The following is a 23,389-nucleotide window of genomic DNA, read 5'->3' as shown; positions in this document are numbered from 1 at the left end:
GATAGTTTGGATATGGGATTACAGGCAAGATTTGGGGGTTCCAGCTGTACCTGCAGGGTATGCAACTGCCATGATACCATCAGGGGTGAGGCAAATACTGAGAGTAGTGGAGAAAGGGCCAGGGCCCAGTGTCCAAGCAGGGCAAAAACCAGGGTAAGGGACCTGTATCCCAGGAGGGGTGAGACCCAGGGCCAGGGACCCATAGGTCAGGAGGGGTGAGGGCCCAGATCAAGGACCCGTAACTCCAGGAAGGGCAAGATCATCCCAGAAGGGCAGAGGCCATAGGTTGGGGACCCAGCTTCTCAGAAGGTTGGATTCTAGGACCATGGCCCCAGAGTGAGAGGCACAAGGACCAGAGGCCCAGAAAGACTGATAATTGACAGGGCTGGAACCAGAAGCCTGGCCTGGTGCAGTGGGCCTAGGCAGAAAGGGACTAGATACAGGAAAGGGGTGGAGGCCATGAAGGCCGAGGCGTCAACAAGGGTAAAAGGCCTGAGATAGCATGATGCAAGTCCCCACCAAGGTTATTGATCTGTAACCCCCGTGAGGCACAGAAACAGCTATAGCAGGGGAGGATTGGAAGTCATGAATAGCCCATAAGGCAACAGGTGACCAGGGTGGGGGGGGACAGATACCAGCCAGGAAGGCTTACGTGATATGGGAACTGATTAAGATCCGTGAGGTCAGTGATGGACCTGCAAGGGTGAAGGATGAGTAAGACTCACTCTAGGACCCTGGGGCAGCCTCCCTTTTTCTAAACAGTATTTCCAGCAAGGGGTGGCAGGCAAAAATGAAGAAGCTGGATACACAAAGAGCCAGAGTAGGGCAGGATTCATGAGGCCACCAGAAGGCATCATGGCCACCTCTGGGACCCATCCCTGTGACACCAACTCTTTCCATATTCCTTCAATTGAAAAAAGAAAATGGTGCATTTATTTGCATACACATGCTATATTCTGATATTGTTTAGCTGTTACTATGCTATTAGGATCTAGACTTGAGACGATCAGAAACCATGCAGGACCTTCTCTGTCACCTAACAGTAGCACTAGGCTTATACGCATCAGCTTTATACTTACTCTAACATTTATTATCCATAAGGGAAACATCTGTAGGTCATTGTGGAAAAGGAAAACATGATTATGTCTAAGAAAAGGTTGTTTGGCTTGTAAACAGCAAAGTAGTAGGGGAGCTGACGGTGGTATCTGGCACACTTCCATACCTTGCAGTAGCTCCATGTAGCTGTTTTTCAGGCTGTCTGGGACTTGTTTCCAGGATTATGGGACTTAGCTGAGTGAAACCTTTTCATATGGGCTGTGACTGCTTTCTCAAAATTGGGCCCTGTTAAGATTTTCCTTGGGAAGCTGTCACACACTACACTTAGACCGTACTAAGGACACTGAAAATGTGAGCATCTACACAGTGAAGCTCATTAACTTGTACTAGGTATCCTCTGAGTGTCTCAAAATTATGCCAACTCAGGTGAGAGTTAACTCTGGGCCCTGCTGTCTAGCTTATGTTAGGGCAACTTCAGTCAGCTCCACAGAGATAAAAAGAGTCCTCCAGCATCCCAGCATGCACCATTTCCAACTCCCTCATGCAGAGCAAGGATAGAGATCCCATTTCCTGGCTCCTGGCTATGCCCCTTCTCACTAGCCCTCTAGTGGCAAGTCAGAGCTGTGCAACCAAGAAATGGTATTAACCCTTAACATATGACAGCTCACAGCACATTCTAACTTTAACACTACTTATCATTCCACAGAATTAGTATGGTCTAAATGTAAAGTGTAACTTCATCCATGGTCCAGACATTCAGCTCTACCTACTGCCCAGCTATATCAACAATATTGCTAATTAAAGCAAAGGTGCTTCACCAGTTACTAGAATCCTGGGACTCCTGTGTGATATAAGTACCAATATTATGTAGCTCGTCAGCATGCAGTGCTCCATCTCCCATTATACACTACAGAACTGGAAATAGTTGCAGTAAATTTTCATTTTATTGGTGATTTGAAAAGTCATTGAAAGCTAATTTGCAGCAGTTATTTCTAGCAAAAGGAAAGTGGCTCTGCTCCTTAGCATAAGCGCAAAAATAATTTAACAAAAATATGCAGCCTACAGCTTTTGCACTAATATGAACAGTTCCTCATTAGCTGTTCCTTCTCCCTTTAACTATGCTGAAGAGGTAGGAAGAGCATTTGCACTTTAGGTTGGAATAACATTAGCTTCCTACAGGTCGTTTTGAGATGGAAATTTGGACTCCTACTTAAGGGCAAACTTCTCTTCTCATCCTTTTTCATCTTCCTCAAATCTTTACCTGCCTTTCCTTCCCTTTCTCCACATCTCAATCCACTTTCCTTGCCTTCTTTGTCCCTGACATTTTCACCCACAAGCTCTTACCTCATCTTCCTACATCACCTCCTTTCCTTCTCACTCTGGCTATTTCTTCATTCTTTGCCTCCCATTTTTTTCTCCAGTGTTTTGTATCTCTCTTATATAAAGGGAATGTGCTGACCTATCTTTAAGAGACTTTGACTTTCTATCTTCTGTACATATATAGCTTCTATCGGAATAGCATCTGAGAACTGTTAACCATATCTATTCTCCCATCTAACAGATGGGGGGGTTGAGGCACAGAGAGACTCCAGGTTATGACTGGAGCAGTCACATTGAAAAATACAGGAGACTTGAAAACAAAAATAAGTCCAAGGCTTCTCCCTTTCCCCACTTACTGAACTGACTGTGAACCTTTGGGATGCTTTTAAATGATCTTTCACAAATGTTAAAATGTGTAATTTTTAGCATATGATTTTGTAACATTTCTTTGACTATATTTATTACATATAGACTAAACTTGGAAACTTCGTACTCTTGAAACATATCCATGTTAATATTAGTTCCTGCCTAAACTATGTAAGAAAGCTATGCTCTACTCTGTACAATACTTATTTCTATGCCTCCTTCTAATCAGCTGTCACATAAGTCATACAGGCTTATGCTCAGCCACATGGTTTCAGATCAGTTATATCATTATTGTAATGTTTGGCCTGAATGCACGTACAGCTACTTTTCTTGCCAGCTATCCCCTTATTTTACTACCACTGCTAACTAGGCCATCCTGTTTATACTACTTAGGAGCAACTTGCATCCACTTCCCAAAATCAAAGGTCACTGGCACAGACATTAATATAATCACACTACTGGGCTCTGAGGAGTTTTATGCCTGATCCCAAAAAGCTTAGATCGGGAGTGCTCAACCCCAAGCCCATGGGCTAAATCCAGCCCAGGAAGCTGTCATCTAGCTCCCCGAGGAGCTGGTGGGGAATGGTAGCCACATTCATTTCCACTCCCTTGCTGCCAAAGGGATGCACCCCTTGGATTCCTGGGGAGTCGCACAGAGCAAATAACATGGCTTTGCATGCCAGATCATCCCAGTGTGTAGCTAGATCCAAATGCATAATGTAAGGCTGGCACACAGCTGGATCTAGGCATACAGGTTTGGGCCAGGGTGTGGCCAAATCTAGGCATAGGGTCATTCCAGTGCACAGCAAGATTTGGATGCTCAGGATCAGTCTGGCAAATAGCAGGATTGCACCCCTGGACCAACTCTGTGTTGACTTCACACAGGATCTGTCCTGTGGACTGACCCCACACCACTTATCTGGCTCACAGGGCCAGAAGTTTGAGCACCACTGCCTTAGATTGCAAACATATGACTGCTGGCAGGAGCAGGCAGGAAACCCAGGGAACTCCCCAGGATAGGGAACAGGGCAACCCCAGGATCTAGGACACAGCTTTCCCATGGCCACCCCTCAAGATATTGTCAAGTGTAGATTTGGGCTAATATCACCCCTTCTTCATCAGATCGCCCCCCTATGGTAGAACTTTCATTTTGTAGAGCTTTCACAAAAAAAATATGGGGGTTTTGAAGAACTCCCCTGGTTCAGTGATGCTGAGATTGCTAATTGAATAGAAGTGTGTTGTGGACAAAGATTGTCTGGGGACATCCTGAAGTCTTGCAGACACGTTCTTGTTCCTGTTTCATAGAAATTAAGAATGCAATGGGATCCTTGTGAAGGAGTTGGGAAATCCAATTTGAAGGGTGCACAGTGAGTCACCATGGTAGCACTGGTGGATGGATTTTTAATATTTCATAGCTCCAGTATTTCCAACTCCATCCCCTTTCTTGGACTGTAAAGACAGTAAGTAAGAAAGGGAGACAAATCAATCTGGGTAGCTGAAGAAGTAAGACCTTCCAGGCCAGGGGGTACTGCTGGAGAACTCTGAGTAGGAGGAGGCATGTTCCTGGCAAGAGGCTGCAAAGAAAACCCAGACAGGTTGAGGGAGCAATGGCAATACACTGAGAAGGAAAAAAGAAACTCATCATACAAGAAGCAGAGACTGTGGCCACCAAAAGACTGAGGTAGAAAGCAGTCCAAGGAAGTCGTGTGGACTATGAAGGTGATAGGGCCTGTGAATCTGTTTTCTCATTACATTGTCTCAGGGTTCTGAACTTGGATTCAGTAGAGCAGGGTGGACTTAGATTCCAGTTACCTCATCATCTTCTTGGGCATGAGGGGGGTGTCACCTGGTGAAGTCTGAGATAGAGCAGTCCCTCAATTGCTCTAGCTTGCACTCACAGGAGAGGGTCCCCAAATGAGAATCAAAGCAGCAGAGTTAGAGTTCCCAAATGAGGATCTGCCCCCCCTTTGAATACCTTATCTGCTAAGTTTCGAAGTCAGACAACACACAAATTGGCTTTGCTGGCATTATACTAGCTAACAGGTCTGAGATGGTGCAGGTGCTAAGGTGCATGGCTGACAGTCCAGAAGTCACAAATTTGAGGCCATAGCAAAAGTGCTTACAGCACGGCCCTGTCAGAATCTGCCAGTTCTGCTAAATACTTTGTTACAAGGACATGGAAAAAGGAAAGGACACTGGCGAAATGCATCACTCTCTCTGATCATAACTGTGAATCTAACCCTTGATGTCCATAACAATTTATTGGGTGTTTCTTAACATCAGCTGCTGTCATGGTGAGAACCTTTTAAAAAATGATGAGGAATTGTGTTTTCCTCTGCAAATATGGCTTTTCCAATGCAATTTGGCATTTTAGTTGGTCTCCAAAATTTTAATATAGTGACATGTTAATACTTTTGCATGTGGTCTGTGCCTTTTTATTTTCTTTCATTAGACTTACAGTAATATCTTATTTAAACAAAAAAAAATTTCAAAACAACAAACAGCCCCAATCAGATAAAAGAATCCTTGTGAATTATTCTGTAGAATGAATTATTTACAGTGCAGCTAGTTCACCAAGTTTCATTTTCTTGCATTTGAAAATAGCTGAAACTTTAGGCAGCAAAATACATGCATAGCTTTGTAAATGAAGAAGCAAGTCAACCAGCAGTACAGTTGGCACCAATGGAATACTGCTTGGCCAACAAAACAAAACAAAACAAAACAAAACAAAACACTTCTGCATTCACAGAGGAGTTTCTTCTGAGTGTTTGGCTGCCTTAGTGCAACAAGCTAAGTGTCAACTGATAAAATATTAAAATTTGACTGTTCCAAATTTCATTTCATTTATAGGCCCTTTTACTTCACCTTTGATTTCTGTCTCTACAGCTTCATAGGAATCATTAGCTTGAGCAAATTATAGTCTGGACAAAACTGCATATAGTATAGTGGTTCTTTAGGAGAAGGGAAACTTACACAAAGTAGCTGAAATCAATGTAGAAGAAAAAAGTGCTTTAGTTTCTTAAGCAGTGCTGTGGAAATTGCAACTTCTGGTACTCTCCAGCATCCTTACTTACCTCTGCCCAGGAACATGGGCCCATCATTGCAGCATAGGTCTAACTCCCACAGAAATCAAGTCTTACTTTTTTTTAAAATACTGAGCACCATCTGTACCCTTTGATTTCATTGTGAGCTGCTGGGGTCTCACCACATTTGAAAATCAGGGAACTTATTTAAGTGGCTTAATGAATTTTGAAGAGCCCAAATTTAGGCAGTCAATTTTAATTTATAGATCCCAACTTAGCTGCAAGGATTTCCTAGTCTACAAAAAAGCTATAGGAATATTGAAAAGTGTAAGGAAAAATCATTTAAATATCACATATGAGCTATGGAGTCTAAAAAAGTGAATACATAAAAAGTTTACCCAATATTAACGGTATCCTTTTTTGCTGCTTCATTGCAAATTGAGAGCTGTAATTTTCCCATAAATTGTTAACGCTAAATTTCTGTATAAACAAGATATCTAGTCAAATGAAATCCATTTGACTCATAACCAGTTTTTGTGCAGCATCTGGCGGGTGCAACACACAAGGCACAGTCCAGGAGATTCTGTGCTACCTTTGTGCCTTCTGGGTGCCTGTGGGGGTCAATATAGCTTATGCCCAGAGATCTGGGCTTTCCTTTCACCACGGAAAATGATGGTAAAATGTGGATTTTCTCATATTAAGGAGAAAAATGTAAATTTTCTCCTTTATAGGAAAAAAAGAGAAATGGTGGGTTTCCCTTTGCAAAACAGCAGAGTTCCAGCCTGCAAGGACCTCAGGGGAGTGGGAGGAGGGTAATCAAGCAAGAGGTGCTATGTGCATGCGTGCACTCACATGCACGTGGCAGCTAGGCAGCATGGCTAAGTACAGACAGTCAAAAAGCCCAAGGCTGAATCGATTCAGTCGTTGCAGGTTAGTCTAAGGTGCAAAGATTCAGCCAATAAGCAAATGAACATACATTCATTATTGATTCAGGAAATGCAGCCACATGCTTGCAGTGGCTCAAGCCAGAAGCCGGGAGTGGGGGGGCAGGGGGAGGTGCTACAGCATGGCTCTCTGGCTCATAGCCAGCATGGCCTGTGTGTTCACTTCCTCTGCACTCACAGGAGAGGGTCCTATTGCTGTGAGTCTGGACTGATGTCCCTGAGATCTCTGGGATTTGCAGTCCAGACTCACAGTAGTAGGACTCTGCAGGGTTGCTCATCACTTCCTCTTCCTCCTTCCAGGTGCCTCTGGGATTTGTAGTCCACAGTCACTGCCAGTACTAAGTAAGCAGGACAGGGCAACTCCATACTAGGGGGAAGGGAAGTTTAACCCCCCTCCCTACCCCCAGACCACAGCAGGGGTTTGCTTGTGGGGGGCAGTGAGCCAGCCCTCACTGGTCTGGCTAGGCAGCAGAGGGGTGGAGCCAGCACTGCTCTCTGGAGCAGACAGCACAGCCCAGCCCAGCCCAGGGCTGCAAACTGCTGGGATGCTGGGGGACTGTGATTTAACTTGAACCAGGAAGGGGTCTGGGACAGAAGTTCCATAAACCAGCTTGACCTAAATCAGCTAAGTCTAATACTATATTCAGCCAGGTTTATCTTAAACCAGTTTCAGCCATTTTGAAACTGGTTGATGTGCACTGAACCTCTGTTCTGTTACAGATTTAAACCAGTTTCTGATCATTTAAACTGGTTTATGTGTAACTTCTGTCCCTAGCCCACGAGAGCAGCTTGCACAGCTCCCTGTAGGTCCTAGGCAAGGAGCGGGGAGCAGGATGGAGCCACGGGTGGCTTGTCCAACGGGTGGCAGAGGGACTGGCTCCCTACCACTGTGTGCACTCCAGGGGAGGGGGAGAGAGGGGAGGGGGAGCTCATGCCTCCCAGGTTTATGCATGGGGTGGGGGCAGAGAAGGGCAGGATGGGAAACCCCTGTGGTACCACCAGGAGCCACACACCACCATTTCAAGGTCCTCCCTGCCCATGTGGCAGCAGCAGGGGTGGCAGCACAGATTTGTGCCCCCTGCTGCTGCCAGGTGGGCTGGGAGCACCTTTTTATGGTAGCATGGGGCTCCCAGTGGCAGCACCAAACCTCCCTGCCCTGCTTTGCCCTGCTGTGCTGGGTCCCACCCACTGGGCTGTGGAATGGGGTTGTACAAGTGGGGGCAGACAAACCTGATAAAAGGTCTATGCTCCTCAGCCCCTAGCAAGCTCTGCAGAGGCTGCTATAATTTAAAGAGACTGCACAGACTTGAGTCATAAGCAGGGGTCCTCATTTTCTCTGTTAAAAATCCCAAATTCTCTGATTTAAAAAAAAAATCCCAAATTCTCTGATAAAAACCCCAAATTCCATGTTTTTCCATGATTAAAATGAAATGCTACTATATATATATATATATATATATATATATATATATATATATATAGGTATCAGTTGAACACATTGTTTTATTGATATGGTTAAAATTTAAAAGCAATTCGGAAGCCTACCACTGCTTCAATCATTATAATAAAATAAATTCTAAATACCCATATATTTTAGTGTTTGATTTTGGATTTTTATCATGGAAGATCAGAGCTCCCCTAGCCCCCTTCACTCACCAGGACACGGGTCCAACTGCAGCTGATCCTTTGATATAAATGCCTGAGACCACTGTTCAGGTTTTGCATTAGAAAGCAAAAATACTATAAAGCCGAGGGTTACGTACCTTCTTGGCACTTTTTGGAGACCTTGGAAGGAACAGCCTGCTGGAGCACTGGAGTGCCTCATCCCCAGTGTTGCAGGCAATATGAATGTGCGAAGGAACATACAACCTCTTCCTTTTGTCATCTTATTTCCATGCTATTGGGACTTGGGGGCAGATTGAGTGCACCCTGCAACCACACGTTCTGACAGTCAACAGCTGTTATGGGGTAGGATACAAAGAAAGTGGTGGCAGGGGTGCTCAGGGCTGGGGCTGGTGTACGAGATTCACAGGATATCAGATGTGAGCTGTATGTGTGTTTGGGGCAAGTGCAAATTCCTTGGGTGTGTGTTTTGGGGTCTGTGTGTGTGTGTGAGGCAAGGGGCCCTGAAGGGTATGTGTAGGGGGAGGGCAGGGAGCTGTGACGGGAGTATTGGGTGGGGCAGGGGTCCCTGAGGGCACTGTGTAGGGGCCTCTGAGGTGGGTAAGGGGCAGGGACCCATAAAGGGGGGGTGCGTGTAGGTGGTAGGGCAGGGGGCCATGAGAAGTGCATGGAGGCCCCTGAAAGGGGGTGTATACGTAGGGGAGGAAGGGCAAGGGGCTCTGAGTGGGGAGCATGGGAGAGGGCAGAGGTCTCTGTGAGTGACAGGGCACCCTGAGAGGGGCATGTGGGGGAGGCAGGGGCTGTTGAGGGGAGCAGCAGCCCCTGAGGAGGTGTTGGAGGGGGAGGGGCTCCTAAGGGTAGGTATCGGAGGGGGAGGGCAGGGGTCCTTGAGGGGTGTGGGTGGGCACCAGGCCCCTCTTGAGTGGAGTAGGGGCCATGCTTGGACTCCTGAGGGCCGGGGGGGGGGGCAGACTGCAGGGGGTGTGGGGAGCGGGTCAGGGCCTGTCCCTGCTGGCTGCCAACTCCTGCACCATGGGTTTGGACCCCACCTAGGCCGAACAGTACTGAGCCAGGCCTCAGGTTTTAAGACCAAGGCTGCCTGGCTGCCACATGCATATGTGTATGTGCGTATGCACGTAGCACCTCTTGCCTGATCATCCTCTTCCCACTCCCCTGAGGTCCTGTAGCAGGGCAGGCCCTACAAAGAGAGGCTAAAGGGCCTGAACCTAGTCAGTCTCCACAAGAGAAAGCTAAGAGGGGATCTGGTGGCCATTTACAAACTGCCCAGGGGGGACTAGTGGGAATTGGAGAAGCTCTGTTCCTCTGGGCACCACCTGGGGTTGCTAAAAATAACAACCACAAATTGTTAGAGAGAAGGTTCAGGCTGGACATCAGGAGACATTACTTTACAGTTAGGGCTGCCAGGCTCTGGAATGGGCTCCCAAGTGAGGTGGTGCTTTCTCCTACAAGAAAGAGGTCTTCAAGAGGAGGCTTGATAAATATTTGGCTGGGGTGATATGATCCCGGCACCGGTTCCTGCTTGGGGCAGGGGGTCAGACCTGATGATCTGTTTAGGTCCCTTCCAACCCTAAGTACTATGATACTACGATACTATGACCCAGCAGAGGCCACACCGTGCTCTGTGCTGACAGCAGTGGAGCTAGGCTGGGCACTGCAAGCAGCGTGGTGTGACAAGGAGGAAGGGGCAGGTCAGCACAGCATGGCCTTCCTAGAGAAGCTGCTGGCTAGCAAGGTGCTGCTGGATAACACGGTGCCACTCAGCACTGTCATCAAGGCTATTCGGATCCTGCATTCACACACAGCACACAGCCAGGCTAGCAAACACAAGGAGGGGCAGCCAGGCTATGGGCATGGGGACAAATGGCGATGGAAATGGTTCAGGAGCAGGCCAGGGGGGAGGGAAGAGGAGAGGAGAGAGCTGTGGAGTAGGTGAGGGGACACTGGAGGAAGAGGGGAGGAGAGGGGAAGGGACTGTGGCGCAGGTGAGGGGGAGGGCAGGAGAGAGGGGCAAGTGGGGTTGGGGGGATCTCCACGTGTATCTCAGGGGCACTCCACCAACCAGCTCCAGCTGAGCCCTTTGCCAGTCCCCTGGCTTTTCCTTTCTGTGGGACATGCTCCCTAGCAGGTGCAGCACATACCTTTCACCTCGCTGCCCACCCTTTGCATCACCCAGTCCTGCACGAACAGGCCATTGCCCTGTTGACAGGTCCTCTGCTTCTGTGTGGGCAGAGCCTGGCCAGTCAGTTCGGTGCACAAAGTGAGCTGTTGCTGCTCTGGGCTTGCCTTGGCCCTGGGGCTCATCTGTTCCAGGTGAACTGGACTCTAGCCTGGTTTATACCTCCTTAACTAGGAGGTGACTGTCAGCTTAAATCTAACCATCTCTACACTCCCAGGGACCTGCACTGCCACCAGCCCAAGCTCCAAGCTCTGAGCCTTATGCCAAAAAGTAAAAGGAACTTAGGAGGCACCACCCAAGTCCCAGCCCCAGCCCAGAGGAGAGCCCAGCCCTGCTTCCAGTTGCCCTCCCACCCATCCGCACAGCCCCAAGCACCTTGTTGAAGGCTGGAACTCTGCCAGCCCGCAAGGGGAAACCCACGGTTTCCCACTTCAAAGGGGAATATCTGGGTTTTTCTCCTTTAAGGGGGAAAATCCATGTTTTTCTGCAGTTTTCCGCAGGAAACGGAAAACCTGAATCCCTGGTCATTAGACATTTGTCACAACTAAGGCTGGGAGTTTTTGTGCTCTTCAGGTACTTAGAAAACTTCTGGGTTTCTGGCTGGAGGGTTTTGCTTCTTTTTCTCAGGATCAAACAGATCCACAAATTTGTGGTGGAGAAGAAATTTTCCCTCTAGGCTAGACTGGCAAGAACTATGCATGTTTTTGTCTTCCACTTTAAGTGTTGGGGTGTGGTCATCATTCTGTAAGCATATTTTCATCAACTGTTTCTCTGTTGTCACAGCGTTAGGGCTTTGGGAATGTCCTCATTTGCCCTGCTTTTACTGGTGCCATGTTGTAGGGTGTTTTCAGTGTTTCACATATTGTTTCTTATAGTTGCTGGTGAGGGTTTGAAGTGGATAATTTGGGGAGTCTTTGGGTAAACAGTTGAAGCAATTGGCTCCTTCCAGTCTCATTTCCCTAAGATTAGCAACTCATGGATGACAAGGGTTAATCAATGCACATTGAGAATGGAATGGGAAGTAGAACCAATTAAGATTCTTGAAGATGATCTGTAATGAAAAAATGTAGTTAGATGGAGAGCGAACGAGAGAAAGAGGACTTCGAACAAATTAAATAATAAAAAATGAGATTAAAATTATTTCACCTTTATTTGCAAGGAAAAAATGTTACATTCTTTTAGCAGGTATTTTTACATTCATATGTGTGTATTATATAAGTCCTTTTGCAAGTAAATTATATGCTTCCATTTTACCTACAACTGATACGCAGAGTGGGAAGGGATAGCCATTATAACAGTAAATGTTAAATAATAGTTTAGAGACAGAACACAAAGATTTCTTTAAAGAAAAACAAGATCTGGGCTGATTAGCATAAAATTTAATTTTCACTAATTGGTCTGAGATGAGGGAACCATAAAATGAGCATTAGGTATAAATTCACATTTTAGAGTGGATCAGAGGTAGAAAAAAGTGGTGTTAAGATTAAAACAGGGAAGTAAAGAACAGAATAGCAATTGAGAGGGAGGGGAACCGGGTCAGCTGTTAAAGATAAGATCTCTCACTTCCTTAACCAGCAAGAGTTATGGAAAAAGGTTTTGATTAAAACCATATGCTTACTCACTGCATTAAAAAAAACAAGAATGAAACTCAGTGATCTCAGGGTGCCTGGAGGAGCTGTCCATTGTTTATACTGCGTTCAGGTCCAGTTCTGGCTTAGTTCCTTCTACCTGGTGGGAGACAAGGAAGCCAGGGGAGTAACTACAGCTCAAGGACTGGAATAATCCCTACTGACAGGTCAGACCCAGAAAGGAGAAATAGGTTTGTTCTTGGCTGGTGATCACTTCATTATTTCTTAAGGGGAGATGGAAGCCATGCCGAGGGTTAGAAAGGGACCTTCCCTCTGCTCCACTGTCAGAGAACATATGAAGTCTTCATTTCTCAAAATGTAGAACTCCCTCCCCACTTGTCAGTTGGTGTTTGTGTATGAAAAAAATGTTCTGTGATCTGCATGCCTGCCTTCTTGGGATGACAGATCAAGCTTTGATAAGGAGCTGTCATCCAGGGAAGGATTCTTCTACAGCACAGACAATCTCAAAATCTTTCATGGCTGAATGGTATCAGCCACCAGGGATTTCTCATTTTTTGCAGCTAATAGACATCCGTGTCTACAAGTAGAAGAGATATTCCTTCCCCTTGGTATTGTAGTGCAGTGGAACTGGATAAAGTGTTTCTTTCCAAGATCACTACATCTCAGTGAGCAGGCTGTCTCTTATTGAAAGTCTTGAGCTTTTGGTTGAGAAAAAAGAGGGCCCTTTTTCCTACCTTGATGTTTTTGGAGGTCTTGATATAGCCGTCAATTTGCATCTTGCCATTAAACTATTCTGTCGCACAGTAACACTAAACTCTGATCCAGTTCTCTGGCATTAATCTTGATAACTGTTGTGATAGAGGAGAGGAAAATTCCTGTGTATCTTGGAAGTGATCTAATCAAAATCATTTGGGTCTGCCCCAAAGCATTGCCTTTGGCCAATGGGTGAGACTTCATGCCAGTTGGAGGTCCCACAGTCTGAGAAAAACATCTCCCTGTTCAAGACAGTGGAGCAGTAGAAGTAGCTCTTTGAATTTGGCACAGTGAAAGATCTGTCCCTTTGTCTTGCTGTTCATTAGGGATTTTGGTTTTTCAATTGTAACTGAGCCAAAAAGCCCGTTATTTCTTACTTCAGTGGTTGAGTCAATTTTTAATGCTATGCTCATTTCAATTTGTTGCCCTAATATGCCCATCGTTATTTCCTGAATAGAAGCTTTAATTAACTGGAGTTAGTGTAGAAAATGATGCATCAATAATTTCAAGTTCAGTTCAACACTAAAAAGTGACTGTAAAAACCTCATTGTGGAATTCTATATCTCTGGTGTCTCATTGATTTCCATATCAAACATACTTAGTTCAGAAGCAAAAAGTTCTCATCAGTCCAGAAGATTCTGCGGCTATATCTACACTGCCTTTCTGCCACATCCAGAATCACTGGGAAGAAGCAAACTTTGCCCATTCTTTTCATGTCCAAACCTGGCTTTGGGGTAGTGTAGACTAATTAGAAGACTCTTAAGTAAGTATCTTAGAGTTACTTCCAGGCACTTCTGAGACAGTGTTGAAAACAAGGAATACATTACATCAGCTCTACAGAAATTGGTTTTCTCTTTGCTTCCTTGTGCATTTTGTTGGTTTATTTTGATCTGTAGAACAGACTTTATAAAGTCAGATCTTGACTGCATGAGAAGATTTTTGTTTGTGAATGTTGTCAATAACTGATATAAACCAGGCATCTGAGCTATTAGTTGCTATATTTAAATGCTAGGTAGCATGTGTTTTCTGTGGAAGTCTGTTGAATCTGGAATTCAGTTTAACTATTTATCTTACATAGCCAAGTTTGCACCTTTGAAACATAGACCCATTGTTCATTCTCAAGCATTTACTTGAAGGATTGGTGAGATACATAAGTAGTATTTGTGGAATTTCTTTTATTTCTTTTCTGGGAAAGAGATGAAATATGACATTTTATGAAGCTAAATTCTGCAAGCCTTCTACCTACAAACCATAGGTGACATGTAGGGGGGCATGTGCCCCGCCCTGCGACAGGGCCGCTGCTGATGGCAGTGCCCGTGGGAGCTTCCCAGCTCCAGCCCTACCAGTGATGCCGATCGTGGTGCCTGCGGGAGCTTGCCAGCTCCGGCCCCACCTATAATACCAATGGCAGTGCCTGCAGGAGCTCGCCAGCTCCAGCCCTATCACCAACACCGATGGCAGTGCCTGTGGGAGCTTGTCAGCTCCGCCCCCACCACTGATGCTGGCACCTGCGGGAGCTCAGCAGCTCCAGCCCTGCCACCACCGCCAATGGCGGTGCCTGCAGGAGTTCGCCTGCTCCAGCTCCACTGCCGCTGCTGCTGGGAGCACCTGCAGGAGCTTGCCAGCTCTGCCCCCACCACTGACACTAATGGCAGTGCCTGCAGGTGCCCACCCCCAGACTTGGGAGGCACCAGTCGCCCATGTTACAAACAGTACATCATAGAAGATCCTGAGGTTCTCTTGATGTGACTGTCCCAAAATAACCTACTATCACCTACTACCAAAAAGTGATTTAGTTTTTAATCTGTGTCTACAACAGGCAACTGTAAAATCAATTTTTATAACCTTGAGATTCTGTGAGGGGAGGGAGAGGAAAGCTCAATGTACTCACCCAGCACAAGTTTCCAATTCAGTAGTCTTATACTAGAGATACTAAACGGTCCATACTTTTGGTTTTATTGTGAGAATTTGGGTAATTAAATGCCTTTCAGAAGCCTGTAATCTGGTGTAAAGAGTACAAAAACTAAATGGAAATGACCAAAAATTTGAACATGGAAAGCAGTAGCATCATGTAAAATAGTGTTGCTTTATTGAGATGGACATCTATTTGCTCTGTGGAGGGAGAGTACAGGCAGCCTGCAGCTGCCTGCACTCTCCAGCCATCCCAGACAGGTGTTCCAGGGGCTTGAGGGACTCAGTCATGCATACCCCAGTAATTCCTATGCAGGATTGTGCCCCTCAAGACCCAGAAACGTCTGCCTGGCTTTTCCCACTTACAGAAATGCACCCTGGGGAATCTCAGGGCATGTCTCTGAAAGTGCGGATTGGGGTTCCCCACTTATGGAGACCAGCCCTGGCATTTTCTTAAGCAGGGAAAGCCCATGCAGGTCCTAACATGGAGGTATGGACCCAGGGAACCCTCAACACACTGTGCTTCTGTGCCAGGACCCATGCAGCCCCATGCCTCTATGCTAGGACCTATGCCAGGTCCCACAATGACCTGTGCTTCCTGTCAAGGTATGGGTTAACATGGGTTTTGGTGTGGAGGCACAGGATGCCAGGATTTCCCCTGGTCCAGCATCTCCATGCTGCTCTGCACTGGGATCTTCACTGACCTGTGCCTCTGAGGTACAGGGTGTCATGGGACCTGGCATGGGTCCCAGCAAGAAGGCACAAGGCAGCAAGGGTTATGGGGAATCCCCAGGAAAGGAGAACATATTGCCCATTGCCCTGCATCAGGCAATGTGTGTTTCAACCAATAAAGTGGATCAGCTGTCAGGAGTCCCAAGCAAGCACCTCTCTGGGGAGCATACTGTGACAGCAGGTTAGATAAACCTTTGGCTGGGATGGTTTGGTCGGGGATGATCCTACCTTGAGCAGAGGGTCAGATAATATGACCTCCTGAGCTCCCTTCCAGCGTTTCTGTGATTCCAAGGCCACACTGTGCAGGTTCTATCCTTCTAGGTGTGGCGTTATATATCATTCTGTGAAATCTGTGATTAGAAGTTATCTATGCAAACTCAGCAAAAGAAGAGGTTGATACATTATGGTAAGAGCACTTGACTTAAGTTTTTAAAAACAATATTTAACAAGTAGTTGTGTGAGAGATGGGTTTGAGAGATTTGAAACCTAGGACAACCTCTATTAGCACTGAGTCCTATCTTCTTTTCAGGCTGACCAAACCACTGAAGACATAAATTGGACATTCCCAAATTGAAAAAAAGGAGGCATTTCAAGCCAATGGGTGAGATTCCATTAATACGTTCAGGGGATTTTTAGGAGTCTGATGACAGAATAGCATATCAACACATGGAGGGATATAGCAAGTTGCATAGATGCACCTGCAAGGTTTGCCCTAACAAGTCAGTTGATTGCTCAGTTAGAATCCAAGTGCTGCGTGAAAAATTTACAAGCATGACCTTCCAGGAGCAGAGAAGAATTACTGACTGAAATGCTCATTGATAAAATGCTGACCTAAGCAGTGGGTGATATACAACTATAGACTACCAAACCCACACACCAAAAGGACAAGGACTAGGGATGTTTGCACCAAAGATTTCATCAATTTACATTCCTTGGAACTTTTCATTCCTGCAAAATAGAAAGTTGATAATAAAAGCACCTTTGAAAATTTTGCCAGCTGCCTTGGCCAATTTCCATTGAATAGCCAAATGAAGTAGACAAATTATTGTTGACTGCGGCCCATAAACCAGGACAATCCAGCTAAGTTGTTACATGGGGCAGTGCTCTTATACCAAAAGGGTAAATTAGGAGTGTTACTGTGGAGCAACCCATTCACCAACATCAATTTGTTATTTAAATCAACATCTCTGCAGCTGATGGAAAATAAAAGATGACGGGAAAGTGAGTAGGCAGCAGGTATTGTGTAGGAGAGTCAGGAGACAGAGGTACAAGGAACTGTGAGAATGCCAAGAGAGAATCTTGCCATGTACTTGGTTACTCATAGATTCCCTAATCCATACTGCATATTGGGTAAGTAGAAAGGTGATCCCCAGCATATCCTCTAGGTAAGCTTACAAGTGTGGATCACATTTGCTCCTAGACTCAAGTATAAAGTGCAGATAATACTGGGGTATGGGAATGCATGGAGAGTTTGCACTGTATATGTAACCCTAGTTATGAATAACATGAATGAATGATCACAGAAAAAAAGATAAAGGACAGGGACCCTTGAACATATATAGGAGAACATTTCTTTTTTCACTCCATATACATATAAAGTTTTACACAGGCCTTTGTTCTGTTTTGCTGTTAAGCTCAATGTGATTGCCATTTTCTCAGATGCGAGGAAGGGTACTTTGTACCCAAAAGCTTGTTGATACTCCTCCCTATTACACAGTTGGTTCAATAAAAGTTATCATCCACAAACATCTATGCTTCTTGCTTTTTTCTCTGAAGAGTCCCAGCCACATCACCCAAACACAAACCTTAACTTTGATATTTCTTATTTTTGTTTTTCTGCACTGTGCCTATGATAGTATATATGCACTCGTACCTTCTGTTAATATTGATAAAAATTTCAGACAGTCACTTGCAGCTCTCTCACAAATAATTCATTTTTTCTGCTTCTACAGAACTGATCTTCAGAAACAAACAGCTCTTGCAGTAGGCCAGATATAATGACTAGAAAAATATGTATGGTTTATCAGAGACAAATGCATGAAAATGACAATAATGCATATAGAATATGTCCCATCATTACAATGCAGGCAGAGCACTAACAGAGAAAGTAAATCATATTTATTTAAAGCTATAACTTTTAACAATTGTTTTGGAAACTGCACCTTCAAGTAATTCAGTGCTGCATTCTAGTAAACTAAGGGAGCACTTTTTTAAATTTCATTGTAAAATTTCCTTTGGGAGTCTTTCTTTCTAGCAAAAGAAGCAAGTGCCATTATTCTATTGTGCCTCATCTGCTGTTTCATAGATGAGTGAATATCACTTCTGAGCATGAAGTTGCCTCTATTTGAAGAACAATGAGTAGAATGAAAATTGATTATTAGGTAGAAACATATAATGATAAATTAAAAAACATGCTAGCCTTATTGAATTAAGGGAAAAAGTCAAACTGGTTCAACTTTGCCTTCCTACATGTTACTCTGTGTCTTGTCATGTACAAAGTAAAACTAATGAACTGCAACTAAAGACCAACAGTATTCAAAACACAGCTAGTGTTCACTCACCTGTTCATTAATGTGGAAGGTCCAGTCATACTGATGTGATGTAATTGGGAAGAGTTCATAATACTGGGCTTTTTCATAGAATCATAAAGAAGTAGGGATGGAAGGAACCTCTAGAGGTCATCTAGTCCATCCCCCTGCCCAGCGTAGGATTATTCGTATCAAACTATCCTATACAAATCCAATGTCTAACCTCTTAGCAAAACTACACAGTCATAGATACTAGGGTCGAAAGGGACCTCAACAGATTATCAAGTCCGAACCTTGCCTAAGCAGGAAAGGGTTCTGGGGTCAGATGACCGCAACCAGATGCCTATCTAGCCTTCTCTTAAAGACCTCCAAGGTAGGGGAGAGGACCTCCTCCCTTGGAAGCCTATTCCAAATTTTGGCCACCCTTACCATGAAGCTTTTCCTGATATCTACCCTAAATCTGCTGTCTGTTAGTTTGTGACCATTGTTTCTTGTTACCCCAAGAGGCAGCCTGGTGAACAGAGCATCTCCGATCCTTTGCTACGTCCCCCTAATGAATTTGTAGGTGGCCACAAGATCACCTGTCAGCCTTCTCTTGCAGAGGCTGAAGAGGTCCAAGTCCCTCAGTCTCTCCTCATAGGGCTTGTCCTGTAAGCCCCTAACCACATGAGTGGCCTTCCTCTGGACCCTCTTGAGTCTATTAACATCCTTCTTGAAGTATGGCACCCAGAACTGAATGCAGTACTCCAACTGCAGTCTGACCAGTGCCGCATAGAGGGGAAGTATTACCTCCTTGGTTCTATTTGTCATGCATCTGCTGATGTATGATAAAGTGCGGTTAGCTTTGCTGATGATTTCATCATATTGACGACTCATGATCATCTTGGAGTCCACTATGACTCTAAGATCCCTTTCTGCTTCTGTGCTGCTGAGGTCACTTCCCAACCAGTAGGTGTGCTGCATATTTTTGCATCCTAAGTGTAGCACTCTGCACTTTTCCTTGTTGTACTGCATCCTATTGTGTACTATTGTATACTGCCCACTTTTCCAACCTGTCCAGGTCTGCCTGCAATCATTCCCTACCCTCTGGAGTGTGCACTTCACCCCACAATTTAGTACCAATCCACTTCCAGGTTCGTCGCTAAGCACACAATCAGCCACGGGGCCACCCCGCATACCCCCCCAGATCCAGGAGGCACCAGTTGCTGAGCCGGGAGGGCACAGGGGGACCCCCCAGCATGCTCCCCAGCAGACCTGGAAGTGGACCAGAAGTGCTTCTGGTCCACTTCTGGGTTTGCTGCCGAGTGCGCTGGGGACCCCCCTGCATTCGTGTGGGGCACTCCATCTGACCCAGCATCTCAGCATTCATGAGCCACCTGGTACCCTGAGATATGTAGAAAAAACATTTAAAGCTGTGTCTATGTCCAAATCATCAAATCTTTCCGAATCTCTCTGAATCGATGTGGAGGGTTCTGATTAGATTCGGAGACATTAAAGTCTCGTGATTTGATTCAGATTTTGAGATTTGGCCATCGAATCAGGCCAAATCTCCAACAAACCGAATCAGTAACTGAAGCTTCTCACAGCCCTAATACCTCGCATGACTGGAGCACTCTCATGTATGGGTTCAAGCTGTTCAGGAAGGACAGGCAGAGGAGACAAGGAGGAGGAGTTGCACTTTAGGTAAAAGAGCCACATGATCGCTCAGATCTCCAGTATGAAGCTGAAGATAGGCCTATTGAGAGTCTTTGGGTTAGGGTCAGAGGGGAGAGCAACAAGGGTGATGTCATGGTGTCGGTCTGCTATAGACCACCAGACCAAGAGGTAGTGGTAGATGAGGCTTTCTTCAAACAGCTAGTGGAAGTTTCCCGAGCACAGGCCTGGGTTCTCATGGGGGACTTCAGTCACCCTAATATCTGCTGGGAGGGCAATACAGCAGGGCACAGGTAATCCAGGAAGTTGTTGGAGATTACTGGGGACAACTTCCTAGTGCAAATGCTGGAGCGGCCAACTAGTGGCCGTGTTCTTCTTCACCTGCTGCTCACAAACAGGGATGAATTGGTGGAAAAAGTAGTAGTGGATGGCAACTTGGGCAGCAGTGACCACAAGATGATTGCGTTCAGGATCCTGAGGAAAGGAAGGACAGAGAGCAGCAGAGTAAGGACCCCAGACTTCAGAAAAGCAGACTTCAGCTCACTCAGGAAACTCATGGGCAGGATCCTCTAGGAGGCCAGTCTGATGGGGAGAGGAGTCCAGGAGAGCTGGCTGTACTTTAAAGAAGCCTTGCTGAGAGTGCAGGAATAAACCATCCTAAGGTATAGGAAGACTAGCAAGTATAGCAGAAGACCAGCTTGGCTTAGCAGGGAATGCTTCAGTAAACTTAATCACAAGAAGGAAGGTTATAAGAAGTGGAAACTTGGACAAATAATTAGGGAAGAACATAAGAGCATTGCTAGGGCATGCATGGATGAATCAGGAAGGCCAAAACACAGTTGGAGTTGCAGCTAGCAAGGAATGTGAAGGATAACAGGAAGGGTTTCTACAAGCATGTCAGTGGGAAGAGGAGGATCAGGGAAAGTGTGGGTCTGTTACTGAATGGAGAAGGAAACTTTCTGCCAGAGGACACAGAAAAGGCTGAAGTTCTCAATGCCTTTTTTGCCTCAGTCTTCACAGGCAAGGTCAGCTCCCAGACTACTGCATCAGCACAGTTTGGGGAGGAGGTGAGCAGCCTTCCATGGTGAAAGAACAGGTTAGGGACTACTTAGAAAAGCTGGACATATACAAATCCATGGGGCCAGATGGGTTGCACCCGAGGGTGCTTAGGGAGTTGGCTGATGTGATTGAAGAGCTATTGACCATCATCTTTGAAAACTCATGACTATCAGGAGAGGTCCCAAATGATTGGAAAAGGGCAAACATAGTGCCCATATTTAAGAAAGGGAAAAAGGAGGATCCAGGGAACTGCTGACCAATCAGCCTCACTTCAGTGCCTGGAAAAATCATGGAGAAGATCCTCAAGGAACCATTTCTAAGCACTTGGAGGAGGAAAAGAAGGTAATTAGGAATAGTCTGCATGGATTCACCAGGGGCAAGTCATGCCTAACCAACCTGATTGCCTCTATGATGAAATGACTGGCTCTGTGGATGCAGGGAGACCAGTGGATGTGTTGTACCTTGATTTTAGGAAGTCTTTTGATACTGTCTCCCACAACATTGTCCCAAGCAAGCTAAGTAAGTATGGGCTGAATGAATGGACTGAAAGGTGGATAGAAAACTGCCTGGAGCATCAGGTTTAGAGAGTAGTAATCAATGGCTCAATGTCTAGTTGGCAGCCGGTATCAACTGGAGTGCCACAGGGGTTGCTCCTGGGGCCAGTTTTGTTCAATGTCTTCATCAATGACCTGGAAGATGGCATAGAGTGCACCCTCAGCAAGTTTGCAGATGACACCCAAACTTGGGGGAGTAGTAGATAAGCTGGAGGGTAGGACTAGGATTCAGAGTGACCTAGACAAATTGGAGGATTGAGCCAAAAGAAATCTCATGTGGTTCAACAAGGACAAGTGCAAAGTCCTGCACTTAGGACACAACAATCCCATGCACCAGTACAGGCTGGGGGCTGACTTGCTAGGTAGCAGTTCTGCAGAAAAAAAACTGAGTGTTACAATAGATAATATGCTGAATATGAGCCAGCAGTGTGCCCTTGCTGCCAATGATCATTGGGGATGGTCCTGCTTTGAGCAGTGGTTGGACTAGATGACCTCCTGAGGTCCCTTCCAACCCTAGTTTTCTATGTTTCTATAATAAGGGTTAAGTGTCATAATCCTATTTTTTTCTTTGGCATACTGTTTATATATGATTGTATTCTTTATATTAATATGTGTTTTATATGAACTCTGTACTTTTGATTGAAATTTGAATTTGAAGTACATTTATTAAACAAACAGATGATATACTTGTAAACTGGCATTTAATGTTTTTGTCAACTGTGTTTATGTGGGTGCTTTTACACGTGCAGTTAATGCTCATGAATAAATTCTGAAGCTTATTGCTCCCAGGCATGCTGTTTGAATGTGTGCCTGGGACCACAGCACATTGAGCTAGGTCAGAGCAGACCCCGGCTGGCAGTGGGCCAGGGGGATCAGCCTACCAATGCAGGGCTGCTCCACCTGGCTCAATGTGGTGCAGAGGGATGGGCTGGGGTACAAGGGTGCTTCAGAGCAGGGCTAGCTGGCTGGGGCCTTCATGCCCCGGACAGCCAGGGCAGTATCTACAGGTGCACTGCTGCAAAGTAAAAAGCTCTGCAGCAGGATAGTACTTGTATTTACAAATACTATCCTGCTGCAAAGTTAATTCATTTACTCCAGGCTACTAGGGGAACACACTATGTTTATTGCGCAACTGATTAATCTGCTGAACATTAAATGTCTCATGTAAACACAGCCTGTTTTATATGTTTAATTTATATTCTTCCAGAAGGTCCCAGTGCACATTCTTCTTGGCAGCGAGGGTGAGCTATTAATGGAACAATGCAAAACTGTGCCATACCATCTTGAAATGAATGACTGAAACACAGGAAAGTGGGTTCAAAATATTGCCTAGCTGATTTGAGTAGCCCTAATTGCCTAAATTTTATTATTCTTTAACATGCAAAGATATTTCATTTGAGCTTTTTATAATTAGTCAGTCTTTTCTCTAGTCACTATCATTCCATTTCTTCAGCACCAAACTGGTATTTTAAACAGATATTTTTATCTTAACTAGGAATCACAGATAATGTAGAGCAGAGTAAATCTAGCTTTAATAATTTGAAACTGGATGTTTTATTCTACAGGGACCATCACAGTTGCCCAGATATTTTCAAAATTGATTTACTTTTTGGTTAATTTTTTATGAAACATCTATCTACATTGCATGTATACCTTAATTCACTGAGTCTGAGCAGCTTCTCCTGGTTTCTTTGTAGGATTGTAGAAAAAGGATATTACAGTGAGCGAGATGCTGCAGATGCTGTTAAACAAATCCTGGAAGCAGTGGCTGTAAGTATTAACTAACACATTAGGCTCGGTTTATAATAATCTTTTACCAGTGTGGACTAAGTATGCAGGTGTGAAAATAGCAGAATCTCACTACAGCTGATCTGTGTGAATTTAGTTCTGTAATTATTTTTCTATCGATCCCTCAAAAGTATTGATACCTTAAAAGGCAGAAGTGACCTTGGGTGACACTAGTCTGTTTCATGCTATAGTTGAATGAATATTCTTTGTCATTATCTATTCTCAAAAGCCTATAAACTCATGTATGCCTGAAAATGGTAGAAGATCACTGGCATTTTTATTGAACTTGCAAA

The 23,389-nt window shown here is 45.1% G+C and overlaps 1 protein-coding gene across 1 annotated transcript in view; it reads left to right on the top strand.

Annotated features, from left to right (window-relative positions):
* CAMK4 (calcium/calmodulin dependent protein kinase IV) overlaps nucleotides 1–23,389 on the top strand; it is a 351,293-nt gene that overhangs the window by 181,334 nt on the left and 146,570 nt on the right. Inside the window, exon 5 of the mRNA XM_014600951.3 lies at nucleotides 23,006–23,078. Within this exon, the coding sequence (XP_014456437.1) occupies nucleotides 23,006–23,078 (73 nt within the window). The remainder of the gene's footprint in view (nucleotides 1–23,005; nucleotides 23,079–23,389) is intronic.

Source organism: Alligator mississippiensis, chromosome 3 (assembly GCF_030867095.1).
Source record: "Alligator mississippiensis isolate rAllMis1 chromosome 3, rAllMis1, whole genome shotgun sequence".
Taxonomy (NCBI): domain Eukaryota; kingdom Metazoa; phylum Chordata; order Crocodylia; family Alligatoridae; genus Alligator; species Alligator mississippiensis.
This window is presented reverse-complemented; position numbering and strand designations above follow the sequence as displayed.